This window comes from Cyprinodon tularosa, unplaced genomic scaffold (assembly GCF_016077235.1).
Source record: "Cyprinodon tularosa strain WSP-4 unplaced genomic scaffold, ASM1607723v1 ctg843, whole genome shotgun sequence".
NCBI lineage: Eukaryota > Metazoa > Chordata > Actinopteri > Cyprinodontiformes > Cyprinodontidae > Cyprinodon > Cyprinodon tularosa.
Window position 1 is genome coordinate 331,836 of NW_024039611.1, and position 23,033 is coordinate 354,868.

Below are 23,033 nucleotides of genomic sequence, written 5' to 3' on the forward strand. Positions count from 1 at the left end.
ATAAATTAATTTCACTCTGCAGATGCTAAGTGTTCCTCGTCTCACTCGGTGATAAGCAGCCAATCAGAGCCCAGGGATTCTAGCCCCGCCCCCTGAGTTAGACGGTTGATGAGTTTTTCTGCAGAGCAGATGATAATTATTTACTATAAACAGCAAATAATGAAAGTTAGTCAATAATTTATAAACCAGACGAACAATGAAGCATTTAACAGTTAATGAATAAAGACATGGTGGAATTATTTGATGAATAACATTATTTATTATTATTATTTTGAGCCTTAATAAACTGAAACACGACGTTAGAGTTCAATGATTTTTCTTTCTTTCATTAGAATATCTGCAAATTTCAGCGATTCTAAACACTAAAAATGTCACCATGATGTTCAGACTTTAATAAACATTTAAATTTACAGACATCAAAGCCGTTCAGTTAAAGCTTAATTTATAAATGATGAGATTAATATAATCAGATTATTCATCAGGGATGATTGGAAACAGGAAGTTTTATAAAACTTTGATCCAGTAATCCTGATTTCATGGTTTAGAAACATCATCCTGTGGAATTAGAAGCATCAGGAAATGAAAACAGACGTATTAAAATAAACGTTTTCTTCCGTCGGCTGTTTTCCTTTAAAGTTTGGAGCGCAGCGATCCGACCGCCGGCTTATCGGAGCAGAACTCTTTCCACCAGGAGGGGCGCTGCAGCACCTGGCTGCCCTGCATCACCGCCGACCACAGGTTCTTGTAGAGCTGCAGAGGTGTAACCATGGAAACCAGTCAGTGGTTTAGGTTTGTTCTTCCTCCGGTTATAGATCATGACATCACAGCCTTATCGCGCCGTATTGATGGTGGATTCCTCCACTTCTGATCCAGGATCTATTTCCGCTCCAGATTTAACCTGATCCATGATTTTTATATTGGCTAAAACTTTAATGAAGTCAGAACGGACCAATCAAAGCTCATTCTGGTTTAATATTTCTACACAAACTGGTCTTTATGCGCATTTTGAACATTCAGAACCACCAGAAGCTGATATGTGGCTAGTTATCCCTGCTAGCTCTCCTGGCTAGCTCTCCTGGCTAACTCTCATGGCTACCTCTCCCTGCTAGCTCTCCCTGCTAACTCTCCTGGCTAGCTCTCCCTGCTAGGTCTCCTTGCTAACTCTAATGGCTAGCTCTCCTGGCTAACTCTCCCTGTTAGCACTCCTCGCTAGCTCTCCCTGCTAAATCTCATGGATAGCTCTCCTGGCTAGCTCTCCCTGCTAAATCTCATGGATAGCTCTCCTCGCTAGCTCTCCCTGCTAAATCTCATGGATAGCTCTCCTGGCTAGCTCTCCTGGCTAACTCTCATGGCTACCTCTCCCTGCTAGCTCTCCCTGCTAACTCTCCTGGCTAGCTCTCCCTGCTAGGTCTCCTTGCTAACTCTAATGGCTAGCTCTCCTGGCTAACTCTCCCTGTTAGCACTCCTCGCTAGCTCTCCCTGCTAAATCTCATGGATAGCTCTCCCTGCTAGCTCTCCCTGCTAACTCTCATGGCTAGCTCTCCCTGCTAGCTCTCCCTGCTAGCTCTAATGACTAGCTCTCCTGGCTAGCTCTTCCTGCTAGCTCACATGGCTAACTCTCTGTGCTGGCTCTCCTCGCTAGTTCTCCTGCCTAGCTCTCATGGCTAGCTCTCCCTGCTATCTCTCCCCGCTATCTATCCTGGTTAGCTCTCCGTGCTAGCTCTCTGTGCATCCATCGCTTCTCTCCTTTTGCACCATGACTCTCCTCATTCACTATCGAAAAAGTATTGAAATTTTATTTCGTTTACGCTCTGGCTACAAAATAACAATAAAGTTTGTCTAAGTCTTTCTATCTTTCTATATGCCTCTTACTGTGCTGCCTTCTAGCTCACTGAGGCTAGCAATGTTAGCATCATTTAAACTGATAACATGAACTCTGGTGCAAATTATCCTGAATAAAAAACATAAAAACACGTATTAGCTGAGTGAACACCAACACTGTGAGGTTGTCAGAAACAGCTACATACCCAGTTAGCATGCTAACATCTCATCAAGTTATTTCAGAACCTCCTGTTTTTCCAGCAAATGATCGGTGAAGGTTTGGTTTCTTTACCTCTCCGTCGGCGTTGGCGATGGGCGAGTTCAGGATGAAATCTGTTGGCGCCAAAACGTCGACTAAAGCCACAGCGTCATCCTTTAGCTGTCCAGACATAAAGACAATTAAGCTAGCTTTAGCTTCCAAAGCTCAAAGCGGAAACTTCCTGCATCTAGAGCAGAATAACGCAAGTTCTTCTGAAAAAAACAGTTGATCAGTTATTGCCTAATAAAGTTTGTTCAAAAACAGTCATTTAAAACTGATGAGTTTTAGAAACCTTATAAAAATTTAAATTTCTAAACCTGATTTTCAGAAGTTTTGTTTTTAAGTTTTTTTTTTCATCCAACTGTTTCGAATAATTTGCTTTTAGTTAAAAAAAAAAACGTTGTTGAACAAACTTTGTTCCCAATTTATCCCCATAGTTTACGGCCAGAACCGTCCGCCTGAGAGCGAGCGTCTGATCTTGGATCTTAATGTTTGGTTCCTGTTTTTACGCCCCTGCAGCTCCAGACGGGTGGTTCCTGACCGCCTACCTCTGAGCAGAGTCTGAGGACGCTGAGCTGAAGCAACTCTGCAGGTTTCCTCCCAGTCAGATAGTTTCCTGCACAGAAACATCAGAGTCAGGCGGCGTCAGACCAGCTGTGCTGCCGCAGCGCCCGGAACCTACCCTGGAACAAGGTGGCCATGTGGTCGCTGAGGCTCCACAGTCCGTAGAGGGCGCACAGCTTCCTCAGCACTGGTCTGAGACCAGTGGGGGTGTCCTGGTCACTGGTCTGCTCATAGAACCTCTGCAGGCAGCAGTGCTGGATGTAGCTGATGGCCAAAGACCTGCAGTAGTAAACCTGAAACAAACAGCTTCACATGCTGAGCAGCTCCAGTCGTTCCTAAAGTCTCACTTTACCAGAGAAACAACAGCAAACATGGCGTCACTGAGCTGCTAGCACGCTAACGCTGCGTAGCTCCTAGCTTCTCATATTGGCTCAAACTGATTCATTAAAATGAGCAAATAAGTAGAAGCCGTCCTTCCAGGGATCAATTATGGAGTTTTTTAAGTTTTTTTTTCATTTAGAAACAAACAAAAAAAACTGAAAATACCAATAATTTGATACTTTTTAGTTGAAAATAATTTTTTAAAGATGAAGATTAAAAACTTAGAAAAGATGTTAAAAACAAGGGGGCGGGGCTTAGATGACATATTCCCACGTGTTGCATTTAGGAACCGTGGGAGAAGTTAATGCGTTCAGTTTATGATCATTTTAGTGTTTTTTTAATTTTCCTGATTCCTTTCTCTAAGTGACTCAAATACATATTCATCTTTTTTCATTATCAGTTTGAATTTCCTTTCATTCGGTTTCAAAACCTGTTGAAGGAAATTTATGGCTCTAATTTAGCTCCATATTTCCAGCTGCTCTAAAGTGCTGCTCCTCCTGTAGCTTCCAGGTTCAGCGCCCCCTGGTGGCCACTGGCAGCACTAATGACCCAGTCTGGGTTCTGGTTCCGGTATCAGCAGGTCTAGAAACGTTGAGCCTCTGGATGAAACCCTCCATCAGAGCTAACAGCTGTTAGCGTAGCTCGCTCAGACCGCTCTGGGTCACATGACCCAGTCAGAGCGGATCAGAACCTGTGAGGAGGAGCATCCATACGCAGCAGGAGGCGACCATCGATAGAGGATCTCAGGTTAATGCTGGGGTCAGAGGTCACGCTGTGACTGACCGCCTGGTTTCTGTTACCTGGCTGTTGTTCCGCGCCTCAAACTCATCGTTGCATGAAGCTCTCTGTTGCTCCAGCCTCCTCTGACTCTCCTCCAGCAGGAAGCAGATCAGCCACCTATAGGCAGCCAAAGGAACTGCAGGGAAAGCGCAGATTGAGAACGGGTGGAAGTTCAGGGCTGGTATTCAGCTTGTGAAGGTACCTTCAGGGTTCAGACAGTCCTCCACGGTCTCAGCTGAGAACCTGCTCTGCAGGACCTTCAGGTGATCATCCAGGAAGTCCACAGTGTGAAACGGGGACTGGATCCGCGCTCCGTCTGAAAACACAAAAGTTCTGAACGTTTCCTGATTGAACTGCTGACGAACTAACGAAGAAAGGTCTGTTCTGTTATTAACGATGGCGGCTGGCCAGTAGAGGGCGCTATGGCGCCTCCCCACTCACCCTATCACCCTGATTAAGATATAAAAAAAAAAATGAAAATATAATTATAAAAAATATTCTGATATATATTTTAGATGACCAAGATAAATGTTTAATCTTTAATGAGGATGTTGGTCAGATTGGTGACGTATTTCCATAAATCTATAGACTCTGGTTAGAAGGAGCAGCTCTCTGAAAACGTCATTGGTTGGTCAGAGTGCAGTTCACCAAGGCGGCAGCAGAGGGCAGCAAAGCAGCTGATTCAGCTTAGCAGAAAAAAACAACAAATGTTTGATGCAAAATGAACTTTTAACGTGATTTTAGAGGAAAAATTAACCAGAGAGGCTGAAATATCAGCTGGTTATGAAAATATGGCTGAATTCTGAGGTTCTGTTCGCTGCTGTTTCTGTTTGATCGGATTATTTCACCTGTTTATGAGATTAAAGGCTGAGATTAGTGTGAAGCTGTAGAAGACAGAGCATTAATCCAGCATTCATTCATTCATTCATTCATTCATTCATTCATTCATTCTGTCATGTTTAAGGTTGATTCTGGTAAAAAGACGCATCAGAGAAACTGGCTGCAAACAGGAAGCGCCGCTAAACGCAGCCAGGATTGGAAACCTGTCTTTATTGGACGTCCAACAGTAAAAAAAAATTACTTTTTTAAAATAAAATGGAAAACTAATCAAGTCAGTTTAACTTCTAACATTTGGTGGATTCTTTAATTATAAATGTCATTTTTCATCATCTTTTAATCAAAGAAATCTTTTCTATGAGACGCACACATCTAACCGCCTGGATCCAGATTCACTATTTACGACTTTATCACTAATTTATTCACCAGTTGATGACATCATCTGGTCATCAGGGTTTCCTACAGTAAAGCTAAACAGATTTAATTATATTTGGTTCTGATTCGTCTTCCTTTATTTCATTTATTCCTTTTTATCTAAATAATCAGTTGCAGGTTTTTGCAGCCTGATGATCTATAAGGTTTGGTTCTACGGCGCGCTGCGGTCTCACTCACGCTGCAGTTTGGCGTTGAACAGGCTGAGCAGGTAGTTGCTGGTCTGTTGCAGCAACACGTTGTTGTCTCCTTCATAGGTGCAGTTTGGGTCGTTGTCGTCGCGCAGATCTCCCAGCCGGTTCACTGCAACAAACACGCTGAATGAAGCCAAACCGCCTCGCTTACTGAGGCGGAAACAGACACAGCTATGGGGAGACATTCGATCCAACATTACTGGAAGATCAGAACACGTTTCAAAATAGAAGGAAATGGGTTGAAAAAATATAAGTTTGAAAACTTTGAAATCAAAAAAGGTTTTTAAGGTGATTCATAACCTGCAGTTCAACTGGCATCTTTTTTACTTTAAACAAACGGCAGAAGTCAGCGGGCCGGGAATCAAACCTTTAACCCTGCACCCCCGCCTCGCCCACTTCAGTTTATTCTCTCTATTTTCCAAATTTTATTTATTTTTACAGATTTCCCTTTTTAACCCTCTGGGTTGTTAGGACCAATAGGAGTGAGTCTACTCTGCTTAGCAACAGCATTCCTATTGGTCGGTAAAACTTAGCCTTCAAAGAAATTTCATACAAAATCAAATCTGAAATTTTTTTGAAAAGTTGACATTTGCAAAGGTTTAATCTTTTAAAAAGCGTTTTGTTTTATTTCATTTAAAGGCGTCCTTCTCTTCCAGTAATCCTGGAGCAAATTTCCCCCCGTAGGTTGCTGGTTGAACCCACTGGCCAGGTATCCGTGTCCCCCGCAGGCCTCCCTGCACTCCTGGATGCCCCTCTGAGCCGTCCAGGATCCCAGGGGTTTGCTGGAACATCCCACGGCGTGGATCTCTCTCCCCATCTCCGCCTGTGGAGCGCCAGGCAGACGGGTGACGCTCTGAGGGAAACCACACACCTGGGCCGCATGGCCGACCTTCACCCACCTGTCTGTCGCTGCTGTCCCTCATTAGCTGGCCCATCTGGAACTCCACAAAGTTCATGAAGATGGTTTTGGTGAAGTGTTCGAGGGCGTAGGCTGCAGCCAGGTACGGGATCAGACGCCACTGCTGCAACGCGCACAAAACACCTGCATCAGCATCCGCCCAAGCTCGCTGGGTGGCGGCAGCGGCGTTACCGCCCAAGCTCGCTGGACGGCGGCAGCGGCATTACCGCCAAAGCTCGTTGGGCAGCGCCGTTACCGCCAAAGCTCGCTGGGTGGCGGCAGCTGCGTTACCGCCCAAGCTCGCTGGGTGCCGCCGTTACCGCCCAAGCTGGCTGGGTGGCGGCGGTGACGTTACCACCCAAGCTGGCTGGGTGCCGCCGTTACCGCCCAAGCTCGCTGGGTGGCGGCAGCGGCGTTACCGCCCAAGCTCGCTGGGTGGCGGCAGCGGCGTTACCGCCAAAGCTCGTTTGGCAGCGCCGTTACCGCCAAAGCTCGCTGGGTGGCGGCAGCTGCGTTACCGCCCAAGCTCGCTGGACGGCGGCAGCGGCATTACCGCCAAAGCTCGTTGGGCAGCTGCGTTACCGCCCAAGCTCGCTGGGTGCCGCCGTTACCGCCCAAGCTGGCTGGGTGCCGCCGTTACCGCCCAAGCTCGCTGGGTGGCGGCAGCGGCGTTACCGCCCAAGCTCGCTGGGTGGCGGCAGCGGCGTTACCGCCCAAGCTCGCTGGGTGGCGGCAGCGGCGTTACCACCCAAGCTGGCTGGGTGCCGCCGTTACCGACCAAGCTCGCTGGGTGGCGGCAGCGGCGTTACCGCCCAAGCTTGCTGGGTGGCGGCAGCGGCGTTACCACCCAAGCTCGCTGGGTGCCGCCGTTACCACCCAAGCTGGCTGGGTGGCGGCGGTGACGTTACCGCCCAAGCTTTCTGGGTGGCGGCAGCGGCGTTACCACCCAAGCTCGCTGGGTGCCGCCGTTACCACCCAAGCTGGCTGGGTGCCGCCGTTACCGACCAAGCTCGCTGGGTGCCGCCGTTACCACCCAAGCTGGCTGGGTGCCGCCGTTACCGACCAAGCTCGCTGGGTGGCGGCAGCGGCGTTACCGCCCAAGCTTTCTGGGTGGCGGCAGCGGCGTTACCACCCAAGCTCGCTGGGTGCCGCCGTTACCGCCCAAGCTCGCTGGGTGGCGGCAGCGGCGTTACCGCCCAAGCTCGCTGGGTGGGGGCAGCGGCGTTACCGCCCAAGCTCGTTGGGTGGCGGCAGCGGCGTTACCGCCAAAGCTCGCTGGGTGGCGGCGGCGACGTTACCACCCAAGCTGGCTGGGTGCCGCCGTTACCGCCCAAGCTCGCTGGGTGCCGCCGTTACCGCCCAAGCTCGCTGGGTGCCGCCGTTACCGCCCAAGCTGGCTGGGTGCCGCCGTTACCGCCCAAGCTGGCTGGGTGGCGGCGGCGGCGTTACCGCCCAAGCTCGCTGGGTGCCGCCGTTACCACCCAAGCTGGCTGGGTGCCGCCGTTACCGCCCAAGCTCGCTGGGTGCCGCCGTTACCGCCCAAGCTCGCTGGGTGGCGGCGGCGGCGTTACCGCCCAAGCTCGCTGGGTGCCGGCGTTACCGCCCAAGCTCGCTGGGTGCCGCCGTTACCGCCCAAGCTCGCTGGGTGCCGCCGTTACCGCCCAAGCTGGCTGGGTGCCGCCGTTACCGCCCAAGCTGGCTGGGTGGCGGCGGCGGCGTTACCGCCCAAGCTCGCTGGGTGCCGCCGTTACCGCCCAAGCTCGCTGGGTGCCGCCGTTACCGCCCAAGCTCGCTGGGTGGCGGCGGCGGCGTTACCGCCCAAGCTCGCTGGGTGCCGCCGTTACCGCCCAAGCTCGCTGGGTGCCGCCGTTACCGCCCAAGCTCGCTGGGTGGCGGCAGCGCCGTTACCGCCCAAGCTCGCTGGGTGCCGCCGTTACCGCCCAAGCTCGCTGGGTGGCGGCGGCGGCGTTACCGCCCAAGCTCGCTGGGTGGCGGCAGCGGCGTTACCGCCCAAGCTCGCTGGGTGCCGCCGTTACCGCCCAAGCTCGCTGGGTGGCGGCGGCGGCGTTACCGCCCAAGCTGGCTGGGAAACCGACTCACTACACAGCATGACACCTGGAGATGATCCCAGACTACAGCCCATAGACCTACGCAGCAGTAACCATGGCAACGCTGCTGTCAGTATGAAGGGCGTTTTGTTTCAGAACTAAGTGTGAATTTGAAGTTATAGAGAGAGTTACACTTTTTAAAACCTGTTCAAACTTTTAGTAGAAGAACACTGATCCTGTTCTCCTAGTTGAACATCAAAAACCTCGTTCATCCTCAGTTTTGCTCCCAGTGGTTCAGAACTATTGCTGCAAACTACCTGTGCTTTGCAACGCTGAAGTTTTATAACTGTACATTTCTTTTTAATCCGTCACAATTTTAAAAAAGTTACACCTTTTTAAATTCTTGAGAACAAGCACATAGATTTTGTTCATAGAGTTTCCCATCAAAATGTCTTCCATTCAGTTTGGCTACAGTTCATCTAAAACTAATTTAACACGTTAATTAGAATCTTAAAGTCGTAGAGAAGCGGCCGTTCCAAACGTTGCATTTCTGAATTCTCCCAGTGGCGCCTGACTTTACAGGAGTGAATAAAGTGATTGGTCGATTATCAAGGGGGCGGGGTCGTTGTGGCGTAGAGCTAACAGAACTGGCAGCGTTGCGAGGCAAGGGCTCAAACATGTACGGCTGGAAGCCTTCTACACCAAACCAAGCTTCTGCCGCCCTGGCGTCCTCTTCCACAACATCTTCGTCCCCGCTTTCCTCCTCTAAATAAAAAATGGATGACGGAGGAGACTCATCCACGACCTCCGACCCTAAACTCTCCTCCTCTTGCATGTTTCCGCTGTCCATAGCGTTCCTTGACAGCGTCGTTTCTAAGTCACCAATTTAGTGCTACTTGGTCCCAATGGAATTTCCCATTGGGAACCTGCTAGCACTAAGATGCTAACTGGTTAGCAAGATGCTTCCCACAAACCGGCCACAACCAAACGTGCTTGCAAACCTTCCTTCACAAGAATCCCGCCCCCTTGATAATCGACCAATCACATTCACTTTATTCACTGGTGTCGGGGACCACTGGGAGAATTCGGAAATGCGACGGTTTGAACAGCCGCTTCCCTACGACTTTAATGTTTAATATTCTCGCCTCAATGATCATAAAACGTATTTTTATTGACCAACAGCAACAGAAAAAGAACTTTTAACTTAATCCTCTGAGCTCTGTGAGCGCTAACCTGGAAGCTGCTGCTGCTGCAGTGCATGCTGGGTAAAGAGGGAGGGACCATAACATTGGAACAGCACTAGGGCTGAGGATGATGACGTTTCACCAGAAGGAGGAACGGCCTTAGACTTAGACTCAGCTTTATTAATCCTTGGGATTCCTCCTTCAGGTAAATTCTGGCTCCAGTAGCTTTTATTGAGAACAAGAAGTTAAAGCAAGATTCCATTAAAGGTAGAAATAGGAGTGAAATAGGTAATCCTGTGCGCTGCATGTTTTAATAAACCGAGGCGTCTGCAGCTCATTCCAAGGATCCACTAACTGGAATAAATCAGCTAGAAACCTGATCCAACCATCCAGCACCAGCTGGCATCAAACCGGATCAAACCGGATGCTGTTCCGGTTATTTCTCTGACAGACGATCAGAGCCTCTCACTACGTTCCCACCTGTAGCTGGTATTCCAGAACCGGCAGCTCTACGGCCTCATTGGGCCCAAACTGCTTCCTGGTGGCTGAGAAGCGGATCGCCACGGTAACGGCAAGCTTCAGGTTGGTGAGGGCCATCCTGGTTATGTAGACGCGACCTCCTGATAGGGCCCCCAGAGACGCTCCGAACCGCTTGTTAGGATCCTGATGGAGACAGAAGCAGGAAGAAAAGGTTCAGTTAACGTCCGCCATGTTTTAAAGATAAACCAGAACAAACGATGGTTTTATGATTTTAAACTCTAACAGGAAAGAATTAGATCAATCTAACCTGTTAAAACAAGAACAATCACTTCAGATAAAAATATCAGAACATCGTTTCAGACAACCGCCTTTTTCTTTAGGTCCTAAACTAAAGAAAAACAAAACTTTAAAATTAAATAAGTAATGTTAAAGGAAAAAGTTTCCAACCGTCTGAAAGGAAACAGGAAATATGAACATTATCCAGCTAGCTGGTGTCGCTAGCTAAAGCGCCCCCCCATCAGCGCTTCAGCCGTCGTGTAAAAACGTAATGTCTTTGCTGACAGAATAAATACACTAACAGCCTTCCGTACAAAACGTCCAAACAGCTCATTTCTCTGCTTTGGAAGAATAAATATTTATTTTAATTTGATCTCTATAGAATAAATGATATATTCTAAAGAACGAAACCGATCGTATTTCACCAAACTGAGGATGTCGACACATCAGCAATAAATAAAAACCATTTTACTGTTTAGTATTTTATACAGTGCAGCTTAGTAAACTGGAATAATGTAAAGATAGAAAACATTCTGTTCTGATCTGAACAGGAAATGAGATTCTAACTTTATCAGCTTTGGATTTAAACTAAATCTACTATTTTTGAGTTGAATTTTTATCATTTCATGTTAACATTATGGTAAATAGTTTGCAATCTAAAGAAATAAACAACTTTAATGCAGATAAAGATGGTTTATTTGATGACATCAGAGAAGCTGTTTAAGAGAAAATGCATTAAATTGTCTCAGAAAGTCATTAAAACATTTATTTAAAGCAGTTTTCGCATTCTTTAAAGAGTTAGGAATAGAAATAAGAAATGTTTTTACAATAGTTACATTATTTATGGAAACCTGGATGGCAGCAGGCGGTGAGGGGCTTACCTTATATGGCGTCACATAGCGGCCGTCGGGGGTAACGTCTCCGGTCCGGTTCAGCAGGTTTTCTCTTGGGATTCTCACGTTGGAAAACATTGCAAACCTGTTTGGAGAAAAGAAGGAAATATTCAGGAGTTTGATTAGAAAACGGCAGAAGAAGTTTCCTGCATCTCAGCGAAACATTGAAGGACATCCAGGAAGAGCAGCTAACAGCTGGGCGGGGCCTGACTGCCGTTAACCAATGAACAGACAGGAAACCACCGCGGATCATCTGGACGCAGGACTAACCGGATCACTGGACCCAGACCTGGAAGTCTGGAACCTTCCACCCAGTGGGATCCAACCAGGACACGTCACCCACCGTGGGGGCGCCGTAGAGCCGCCAGTAGAGCTAACAGACAGTGGAAGAGTACCCAGAGAAGCAGCAGATATTATGACATCATATCCTCCACCCACCCGTTATCCAGTCCGTTCTGGCCCAGCTTCTTCCCCATGTCTCCCACCAGGACTCCAGGCAGAGCGAGGAGGGATTTAGGATCCCGTATCTGCAGAAACGCCACAGGTTACACGAGAAACACAGAAAGGAACCGAGAAAAACAACAAGGAGATCTCAATAAACAGGATTTATTTTTACTTTTTATTTAGTGTTTTTCAATTTTGCATAAAACACACAAAAGAACATGAGCAGAGAAGAGCGCTAAGAATACAGCAAAGGTTTAACAGTCCAGGTTTATTTCTCCTCCTAGTTGTTCTCCGCTTTCCTCCTTCACGTCTTCTTTTAAATCTTTTATTGCTTCTAATATGGCGGCAGGTTCCATGCTAGCGCTGATGCTAGCGCTGATGCTAGTGCTGAAGCTATTGCTGATGCTAGCGCTGATGCTAGCGCTGAAGCTATTGCTGATGCTAGCGCTGATGCTAGCGCTGAAGCTATTGCTGATGCTAGCGCTCATGCTAGCGCTGATGCTAGCGCTGAAGCTATTGCTGATGCTAGCTCTGATGCTAACGCTGAAGCTATTGCTGATGCTAGCGCTCATGCTAGCGTTGATGCTAGCGCTGATGCTAGCACTGAAGCTAGCCCTGATGCTAGCGCTGAAGCTATTGCTGATGCTAGCGCTCATGCTAGCATTGATGCTAGCGCTGATGCTAGCACTGAAGCTAGCCCTGATGCTAGCGCTGATGCTAGCGCTGAAGCTATTGCTGATGCTAGCGCTCATGCTAGCGTTGATGCTAGCACTGATGCTAGCACTGATGCTAGTGCTGATGCTAGCGCTGATGCTAGCCCTGATGCTAGCGCTGATGCTAGCGCTGAAGCTATTGCTGATGCTAGCGCTCATGCTAGCGTTGATGCTAGCACTGATGCTAGCACTGATGCTAGTGCTGATGCTAGCGCTGATGCTAGCTTCGGCTTTAGCCTTCGTTGTAGAATTCAATTCAATTCAATTCAGTTTATTTATATAGCGCCAAATTCACAACACATGTCATCTCAAGGCACTTTACAGTTCAACCAGATCAAATTGATACAAAGTTTTCTATCCAAGGAAAACCAGTTGATTGCACTGACTCATTGACTCAAATACAATCCCCCACACTAAGCATGCTTGTAGCGACAGTGGAGAGGAAAAACTCCCTTTTAACAGGAAGAAACCTCCAGCAGAACCAGGCTCAGTGTGAGCGGCCATCTGCCGAGGCCGACTGGGGTTCAAGGAGACAGAAGCAGAGATACAAAAAGCAGCTGTAAAAGGCGGCCCCGTCCAGGAAACACACAGCCAGGCAGACGAGCTCCAAGGCAGCTCCCATGCCAGAGGACGAAGAAAGCACATCCACTCAGTCACGGTCAGAGAAACAGGACCACACTGGAAAACAGGCCGATCTCCAACATCTATAAACAAGGGTGTTGATGGCAGCAGCACAGCTGATGTTTCTTTCCAGGATGACGTCACAGCCAAACAGGAACAGACGAGGCAAAGCTACTCTGAGGAAAAGCAGAGAGAGCAGAAGGTTAGAGATTGAACTAACAGATTCTGCAGAATAGGAGAACAGAGAGAGAATGAAGCAGAATGATGAAATGGGGGTCCCTATGTCCTCCAAAAGTCTAAGCCTATAGCAGCATAACTATAGAGATAGCTCAGGATAACCTGAGCCACTAACTATAAGCTTTATCAAAAAGGAAAGTTTTAAGCCTAGCCTTAAAAGTAGACAGGGTGTCTGCCTCACGGACTAAAACTGGTAGTTGGTTCCACAGGAGAGGAGCCTGAGAACTAAAAGATCTGCCTCCCATTCTACTTTTAGAAATTCTAGGAACCACTAGTAAACCTGCAGATTGAGAGCGAAGTGCTCTGTTAGGAACATAAGGAACAATCAGATCTCTGATATCAGATGGAGCTTGGCCATTTAAGGCTTTATATGTGAGAAGGAAGATTTTAAATTCTATTCTTGATTTAACAGGAAGCCAATGAAGAGAAGCCAGGATAGGCGAGATATGATCTCTCTTTTTAATTTTCATTAGAACTCTGGCTGCAGCATTTTGGATCAGCTGAAGGCTTTTAACTACAGTTTGTGGACTTCCTGATAGTAAAGAATTACAATAGTCCAGCCTTGAAGTAACAAATGCATGGACTAGTTTCTCAGCATCACCCCTGGACAGGATATTTCTAATTTTTGCAATGTTCCTCAGATGAAAGAAGGAAATTCTAGAAACCTCTTTGATGTGGGATTTAAATGACAGGTCCTGATCAAAAACAACACCAAGATTTTTTACTTTATTATCTGAAATCAGTTTAATCCCATCCAAATGAAGTGACTGGCTAATCAGTTTCTTTTTCAGAGACTCTGGTCCAAAGACTATAACTTCTGTTTTGTCTGCATTCAGAAGCAGAAAGTTAAGAGTCATCCAGGTTTTTATGTCTTCAAGACATGCCTGTAATCTATGTAATGGGTTAGCTTCATCTGGATTTATAGACAGATATAGCTGGGTATCATCAGCATAACAGTGGAAATTAATCCCATGCTGTCTAATAATTCTACCAATTGGGAGCATGTATAAAGTAAAGAGAATTGGTCCTAGCACTGATCCCTGTGGTACTCCACAGGTAACCTTTGAGCGTGTTGAAGATCTATCATTAACATGAACAAACTGAATTCGATCAGATAGATAAGATTTAAACCAGTCTAGTGCTGTTCCTTTAATTCCAACAAAATATTCAAGTCTTTCTAAAAGAATATTATGGTCAACTGTATCAAATGCAGCACTAAGATCCAACAGGACGAGCACAGATACAAGTCCATTATCTTAGGCCATGAGAATATCATTAGTGACTTTCACCAGAGCTGTTTCAGTGCTATGATGAGCTCTAAAGCCAGACTGAAACTCTTCAAAAAGTTCATTATGGTGGAAGTGATCGCAAACTTGTTTGGCAACTACTTTCTCAAGAATTTTGGATAAGAAAGGAAGATTGGATATAGGTCTATAATTGACCAAGTCATCTGGGTCAAGAGACGGTTTCTTAAGCAGAGGTTTAATTACAGCAACCTTAAAAGCTTTAGGTACATATCCCTGTAACAGAGATAGATTAATCACATCTAAAATGGAGGAGGAGATCAAAGGGAATACCTCCTTAAATAACCTGGTTGGAACTGGATCTAACATACAAGTTGAAGGCTTAGATGAAGACAATAATTTTGCTAATTCAGAGAGTTCAACTGGATCAAAGCAGTCTAAACCCAGTTCAGATTCCATGACTACCTCAGGTACAATCGCGGATAGAGGAGTGCTTATGATCTTATTTTTAATAAGATCAATCTTATTTATAAAGAATCCCATAAAGTCATTGCTGCTAAGAGCAGGTGGAATGGACGGTTCAACAGAGCTATGGCTCTGGGTGAGTTTGGCAACTGTATTAAAAAGAAATCTAGGATTATTCTTATTCTCCTCTATTAATGAGGAGAAGTATGCTGCTCTTGCTTTACAAAGGGTCCTCTTATACAGCAGTAAACCATTTTTCCAGACTAGGAAGGACTCTCGCAGGCCTGTGGAGCGATATTTTCTCTCCAGTTTCCTAGCATTTTGCTTCAAAGTACGCAGCTCTGCATTAAACCAAGGAGCAAGCTTTCTATTTTTAACGGTTTTCATTTTCAAAGGAGCTGCGTTGTCTAAGGCAATACGCAGAGAACTAGCAACCCCATCAACAAAATCATCAACCTGTGAAGGGGAATAAGCTAAACTTTTGCACTCTGCAGCACTGCTCAGTGACACAGAGGAGAGAGAAAGTGAAGCAGATTCTTTAAAATTTATAACTGCACTATCTGATAAAGATCTACTAAAATTGAACCTTCTTTTGGGGGAGGAGAACTCTGTTAAAGTAATCCTGAAGGTTATTAGAAAGTGGTCAGAGAGGACAGGGTTGTGAGGAAATACTGTTATTTCTTCACATTCTATGCCGTATGTCAGCACAAGATCCAAAGTATGAAGATGAGAATGCGTGGGACTATTCACATTTTGAACAAAGCCAATAGTGTCTAAGATAGCATTAAAGGCTGCTCTTAAGCTGTCGCCTTCAATGTCAGCATGGATGTTAAAATCTCCCACTATGATGACCCTGTCAGTATTTAATACCAAATCAGAAAGGAACTCTGAAAACTCATCTAAAAATTCAGAGTAAGGACCTGGTGGACGATACAAAGTTACAAAAAGAAGAGGTTTTCTTGCCTTGAAATTTGGATCAGGGAAATTAAGGGTTAAATGTTCAAAAGAGTTGTAGGTATTAACTGTTTTGGGAGTAATCAGTAAGTCAGACTGGAAGATTGTTGCTACTCCTCCTCCTCGCCCAGAACTTCTGGGGATGTGAAAATTTAAATAGCTTGAAGGAGTTGCCTCATTTATGCTCACATAATCCTCTTGCTGCAGCCAGGTTTCTGTAAGGCAAAACAAGTCAATGTGATTATCACAAATCAAGTCATTAACTAGTAGACTTTTAGAGGAAAGCGATCTTATGTTAAACAGACCGCATTTAATTGTTTTAACTTTTTCCCTAATTTGAGTTATTTTGATTTTAATTAGATTATCATGATTTACTCCTTTGGGAATCTTTGCTAATTTATTAGATTTTGGTCGTGGGCAAGACACTGTCTGGATGGAGTAAAGAGTGGGTAACAGTAGAGAAGCTGCAGAGATGTGTGTTAAACTACAACTCTGCTTCCTGGTCTGCACCCTGGGTGGTCAGGGTTTTGGAGGACTAATAAATGTGGCCAGATTCCTAGAAAGAAGAGCTGCACCATCCAAAGTGGGATGGATGCCGTCTCTCCGAATCAGACCAGGCTTTCCCCAAAAGGATTGCCAATTATTAATGTAGCCCACGTTGTTTTCAGGGCACCACCTAGACAACCAGCGGTTGAATGACGACATGCGGCTAAACATGTCATCACTGGTCAGATCAGGGAGGGGACCAGAGAAAATTACGGAGTCCGACATTTTTTTGGCAAACTTACACACCGAAGCAACACTAATTTTAGTGACCTCCGATCGGCGTAACCGGGTGTCATTACCACCAGCGTGAATAACAATCTTACTGTATTTAACCTTATCCTTAGCCAGTAGTTTCAGGTAGGATTTGATGTCGCCCGTTCTGGCCCCCGGCAAACATTTGACTATGGTCCCTGGTGTCTCTAATGCCACGTTTCTGACTATGGAGCTGCCAATCACCAGAGTGGGCTTCTCAGTGGGTGTGTCACTGAGTGGGGAAAACCGGTTAGAAACGTGAACGGGTTGGTGGTGACCAGTGGGCAGAGATCCACGACTACGCTTTCTGCGTACAGTTAGAAGAGCCTTTATCTTGAAGTTTTTGCATTGTTATCTTTATCTTGGCCTCTGGTACGTTTCCTTCCCTCCTCTGCGATTTATATTAGTCTAATGTGACATTATCAAGTTGATTAAAGGGATTTATTTAGTTTGGGAGAGAAGAATAAATAAAGAGAAGGATTTAGTGACGCTGGTCAAACATGGAGGACTGGATCAGGATGAAGAGATAAACCTCAGCAGCTGGTTGGTGTGACTGGAACCAATCGATTCACAGAAAAACTAAAGTCTGCTTTAGTTGGAAGCTAAACCTGACGTCCCAGAAATGTTCTATAAAAACCACAACAACACCTCAAACATCACGTTCTACAAGCAGGAGAGAAATATCTGGTAGAAACATTTCTATAACAAGATGTAATACAAGGAACCTAGAACTTGATCCAGGATCTAGACCTGATCCAGGTTCCAGGTCATTGAACCCGTCCAGCAGAGGGAGTCATGATGGTGGAGCTGAAGCTCAAATTCATCAAATCTACTGAACAGACGTCCAGAAGAAGGAGCAGCATTAAAGCCACGGCTCTGGAAAATCACCAGAATGAAATATTTCAAGATAAAGAGATATTTGTGGTGTGAGAGGTGAGATTTTATGGTTTGGATGGGAAAAAAACCCGGATAGAAGAGCTTTAACGCTCAGATGCTTCGACGCTCCGACACTCGGATGCTTTGACGCTCGCTTGCTGCAAAGTTCGATTGCTTTGATGCCCGGATGGTTCCACGCTTGAATGCTCCAATGCTGCAAAGTTTGAATGCTCCGACACCCAGATTCGCCGCTCCCGATGCTCGATGCGCCACAGGCCTGTCAGCACTGTTTGATGCCGTCCCCCACAGACTTTACATGTAAATCAGAGGCTTTGCTGCCCAGAATTCCCCTTCAGAGGGCAAAGCCTGCAGACTTAATAAAATACTGAACATTAAAACAAGCATCAGACGAATTGAACCATGTTAACAATAAACATAAATTTTCTTCCCACCTTCCTTAATATATTTCAATAAAGCAGAGCTGCAGGTTCCGGCTCCGTGGCCCCGCACCAACAGCAGAAAATACCTTTAAGGCTCCCAGCATCTGTCCAAATAACCATGGCAACAGAAAGCAGCGCAGGACAAAGGAAGAATCTCGTCTACTGAGCTCTGGCTCAGATGAAAATACTCAGAGTGAAGCAGGAAATTTTTCCCTCCATGGATTTCAGAGACGTCCTTCTGCTGCCGGATGCTGAACATCTGGATCAACCTTCCAGCTGTTTCTATGACGCTTTACTCACCGGGACGATGAAAGAGTGCAGGCCGTGGCACACCTGGTCAGGTGTGTAGAGCTGAGCGTAAACCACAGCGTGGGTGGCCGTCTTCCCCATGTTTCCAACCCAGAACTTTGCCGCCTCAAAATCCGGAGAATTGATGATAAACTCCTGCAGAGTCACAGAAAACGATGAAAACAGGCGAATTTCTAAGGCGGAGCCGCCGACACTGAGAACAGAGCTGACCTGAGACGCAGCCTCAAACACGGCGGTGGTTCTCATGGCGCGGGTGTTGCTGCCGTGGCTCAGCTCGGTCAGAGCGAAACAGCCGAAAGTCTGAGGAGACAAATCAGTCAGAGGGACCAGCAGCCGCTCAGCATCGGCCATTTAGCACTAACTGGCTTATCTTTATGGAAGTTATTTCTGCAGAATTTATTTCTTCAAATTTTATTTAGTCAAATTCTATTTTTAACGTTTATTTTCACATTTTAATAGTGGAAACCTAGTTTTACTAATTTCTTTCTATTTTTCCAGGTATCTCCTTCTACACCTCTGGGCGGTCTGTGAACGGACCAATAGGAGTGAGTCTGCTCTGGGCGGGCCTTAGCAACAGCGTTTCTATTGGTCAGAGGGGTAGAAGGTGAAACCTGTAAATTAGAACAGAGTTCATGCCAAAAAAAAGGAATTAATTAAAAAAAAACAGATAAATTCTGAGGAAAAAAATTATTTTTAAACCTTTTTTGACTGAGAAATTTTACAAAATAGCATTTTTTTTTAATATATTATCTTAATATTGGAACTAATTTCTGTCTATATTTGGAGAAAATTTTTATTTTTTTTTCTTATTTAATGACTCACCGACATGTCAGCTGTGTCTTTAACATATTTGCTGTGTCTCTGGGAGCCTGAGCTGGAGATGGTTCCTCCAAACATCTGAAACGAGACGTTCATGACTGCTTCAGGACAGAGGAAAAAAAATGATTTACAGAGGAAGGAACATCTAAGACCTGGGACAAAATAAAGGACGCGTTTTAAATAACAACAGATTATTCTGTAAACTAGGTTATATTTTACCAAAGGAACCGTTACTGGCAGGTTTCTCTACCTGAGAGGAAATCTTTGGGGTTATTTATTGACCAACCGGGACCTTTGGCATCAAAGGGAACAAATGCCATAAAAAAAACAGCCTTTGTTAATTATTGTCTATTTATTGGACTCCTGTTACCAATGGAGCTCTGTTAGCAACACGCTTCATATAGTATATAAAAAATAAGCTAACGGTGAAATTCAACAAAAGCCCCTAATCAAAAGTTTGCTTTTATTTACAAATTTATTTAAATTGAAATGTTAGCCATTTACAGCTCAATGTTAGCAGCTAACCCTGTGGCAGTTAACAGTTAGCCACAGCTGGCTAACTGCTGTCATTTAGCAGGATTGGACTGCTTAATTATAGCTGTTTACATGTATAGCGAAATGATCATTTAGTAGGATTTTACAGCTGGCTAACTGCTATCATTTAGCTACGAAATCCTGGCAAATGACAAGCTAAAATCCTGTTACCATTTAGCTGGATTTGACTGCTAAATGATAGCATTTAGCCACAGCTGGCTAACTGCTATCATTTAGCAGGATTGGACTGCTAAATGTTAGCTATATACAGCTAAATGGTAGCAGCTAACCCTGTGGCAGTTAACAGTTAGCCACAGCTGCTAACTGCTATCATTTAGCAGGATTGGACTGCTAAATGGTAACTATTTACAGCTAAATGTTAGCAGCTAACCCTGTGGCAGTTAACAGTTAGCCACAGCTGCTAACTGCTATCATTTAGCAGGATTGGACTGCTAAATGTTAGCTATATACAGCTAAATGTTAGCAGCTAACCCTGTGGCAGTTAACAGTTAGCCACAGCTGCTAACTGCTATCATTTAGCAGGATTGGACTGCTAAATGGTAACTATTTACAGCTAAATGTTAGCAGCTAACCCTGTGGCAGTTAACAGTTAGCTACAGCTGCTAACTGCTATCATTTAGCAGGATTGGACTGCTAAATGTTAGCTATATACAGCTAAATGTTAGCAGCTAACCCTGTGGCAGTTAACAGTTAGCCACAGCTGCTAACTGCTATCATTTAGCAGGATTGGACTGCTAAATGGTAACTATTTACAGCTAAATGTTAGCAGCTAACCCTGTGGCAGTTAACAGTTAGCCACAGCTGGCTAACTGCTATCATTTAGCTGCGAAATCCTGCCAAATGATAAGCTAAAATCCTGTTACCATTTAGCTGGATTTGACTGCTAAATGATAGCAGTTAGCCACAGCTGGCTAACTGCTATCATTTAGCAGGATTTTACAACTGAATGATGGCAGTTAGCCACAACTAGCTAACTGCTATGATTCAGCAGGGTTTTGCAGCTAAATATAGTTAGCTAACTGATATGATTTAGCAGGATTTTGCAGCTAAATATAGTTAGCAAACTGCTATCATTTAGCAAGATTGGACTGCTAAAAGATAGCAGTTAGCCACAGCTAGCTAACTGCTGTGATTTAGCAGGATTTTGCAGCTAAATATAGTTAGCTAACTGATATGATTTAGCAGGATTTTGCAGCTAAATATAGTTAGCTAACTGATATGATTTAGCAGGATTTTGCAGCTAAATATAGTTAGCAAACTGCTATCATTTAGCAAGATTGGACTGCTAAAAGATAGCAGTTAGCCACAGCTGGCTAAATGCTATCATTTAGCAGGATTTTACAACTGAATGATGGCAGTTAGCCACAACTAGCTAACTGCTATGATTCAGCAGGGTTTTGCAGCTAAATATAGTTAGCTAACTGATATGATTTAGCAGGATTTTGCAGCTAAATATAGTTAGCAAACTGCTATCATTTACCAAGATTGGACTGCTAAATCCCATTAGCCCCAGCTGACTAATTGCTGGGGTGGAATCAATGCATAAATAGCAAAAATATTCTATGAAGAACAAGAAGCGATTATATTTGCAGCCTGAGGTCAAAGGTCATCTCACCCCTTTGTTCAGACCGTACTTGGCCACCATGGCCCAGTCGTACATCCCCAGACAGTCCTCCAGTATCACCGCCTTCCATGGATCCGACATCATTTCCTCCTCAGTCAGGAAGTTGTAGCGAAACAGCTGCTTCACCCTGAACGTTTTCAGGCAGACATATTGGATCGAACCTTAAAAGAACCTTTTTATTTTACAGTCCGGCATGAAAACAAACCTGAGAAAATTGAGTTCTCTCTTCTTCTCTATAGGAACGTCTTCTCCAGGCTGACGGGCGAACAGAGGATCGTTTTCCAGAGTCCTGAACACGTGTTGCTGTACGGAGAGAAAACCAGAGAAAAACATGAAATGATGGAAACCATCTTTGCTTCTACTTTACTTCCCTAAAGTAAAACAATCAACAGTTATATTAAAGACACTGTTCAAGGTTAAACAGAAAAGGATTAAATTATCAACAAATTAACTTCTTTAGCAAGAGTATGGAGAGAAATTTATTTCAAATAACATCAAAGGCAAGGAACTGTGTATTTAAATATAAGTTCTGTTTTGTTTTTGTTCTTCAATTTTTTTTATATTTTTTTCCAGATTTTAATTTGCTGAGCAGTTTTACAGATTATAAAGTTTTACATCCTCTACACCTGATGGTGGAACCGCTGATCTGTATCTGATCCTTTAGTTGATCTTCACACGATGAGCCCCTCACCTGGATTTTAATTCTCTCTACCAGAAGTAATAAAATAAAACTTGTGGATAGAGCAGCATTTCTATTGGTCCAGGCTCAGGCCACCTATAAGGGTACATCCTGAAATCTGTAGATTATAAAAGAATTCAGTAAAACTCATCCACCAAAAATGTGAAAGAAAAATAATATCTGGAAAAATAACAAACTTTATAAATATTGGTTAAAATTTGGCAAACACATTATTATTTATTCTAAATTATTTTTTAAGATAAAGTTTGTCATAGCTCTATTTTTGAAACATGTCCTTTGTTTCTAATAATATCGTAACAATTTTCTCTCTGTACTCCATACTTTGAACACAAATGTCTCTCCATACACCGTACTTTGAACACAAATGTCTCTCCGTACTTTGAACGCAAATGTCTCTCCGTAAACCGTACTTTGAACGCAAATGTCTCTCCGTACGCCGTACTTTGAACGCAAATGTCTGTTCGTACGCCGTACTTTGAACGCAAATGTCTCTCCGTACGCCGTACTTTGAACGCAAATGTCTGTTCGTACGCCGTACTTTGAACGCAAATGTCTGTTCGTACGCCGTACTTTGAACGCAAATGTCTCTCCTGTTAAAGAAAAATGATTATTTTTTAGACTTTATTACAGTTAATCTTATGGCATGTGTAAACACTCTCACTTGAACATATTTCTTAATTTTGAACAAGGCTGTGTTAATGATTTAAAACTACTAATGGGTAAGTATTCAAAGCACAGGAGGCCTTAAAATGAGTATCTCCTGGGGGGTGAATAACAGTTAAGCCTGCAGGAGAGATTTCTGCTTGGTTTACAGAAGGTCAAAAGTCTTCCAGAATAAACAACCAGGGATGGTGAGGCCCCCCGCATTCCACAAGCTGTCTGTGAGAGCTTATCTTGTGTTTTATGACTTTAGGAATTCTAGATGCCAGGACAAGCTTTCCGCCTTTTCTTGTTAAAACAAAGAAGCAAATGACCCCAGATGTTTGCAGTAAATAAGGGGAAGCCCTAGCAGTGTCAGAGATGGCGTTTGGTTGGAGGACCGAGGGCCAGCCCCTTTTTGAATGGATTAGATACAAGAGGATAAAGCTTTCTAAATAGAAGAAAAAGATCAGATTTGCCCTTGCAACTCTCCAAAGATGTCTCTGTACTCTTTGCTTTCTTTCCTCCTATGTCAGGTAATGGAATGT

General features: G+C 44.8%; 1 protein-coding gene across 1 annotated transcript in view; it reads right to left on the minus strand.

Annotated features, from left to right (window-relative positions):
- Positions 1–252: 252 nt before the first annotated feature.
- Positions 253–23,033, minus strand: part of acox3 (acyl-CoA oxidase 3, pristanoyl) — a 36,678-nt gene continuing 13,897 nt past the window's right edge. The window contains exons 3-19 of the mRNA XM_038272859.1: positions 21,352–21,449; positions 21,138–21,273; positions 18,971–19,045; positions 18,359–18,448; positions 18,140–18,283; positions 11,486–11,574; positions 11,036–11,132; positions 9,879–10,061; positions 6,168–6,290; positions 5,971–6,091; positions 5,255–5,377; positions 4,008–4,121; positions 3,826–3,941; positions 2,763–2,937; positions 2,629–2,696; positions 2,114–2,200; positions 253–750 (exon numbers count right to left, since the gene is read on the minus strand). Of these exons, the coding sequence (XP_038128787.1) occupies positions 631–750; positions 2,114–2,200; positions 2,629–2,696; positions 2,763–2,937; positions 3,826–3,941; positions 4,008–4,121; positions 5,255–5,377; positions 5,971–6,091; positions 6,168–6,290; positions 9,879–10,061; positions 11,036–11,132; positions 11,486–11,574; positions 18,140–18,283; positions 18,359–18,448; positions 18,971–19,045; positions 21,138–21,273; positions 21,352–21,449 (1,959 nt within the window). The 3' untranslated portion in view covers positions 253–630. The remainder of the gene's footprint in view (positions 751–2,113; positions 2,201–2,628; positions 2,697–2,762; positions 2,938–3,825; positions 3,942–4,007; positions 4,122–5,254; positions 5,378–5,970; positions 6,092–6,167; positions 6,291–9,878; positions 10,062–11,035; positions 11,133–11,485; positions 11,575–18,139; positions 18,284–18,358; positions 18,449–18,970; positions 19,046–21,137; positions 21,274–21,351; positions 21,450–23,033) is intronic.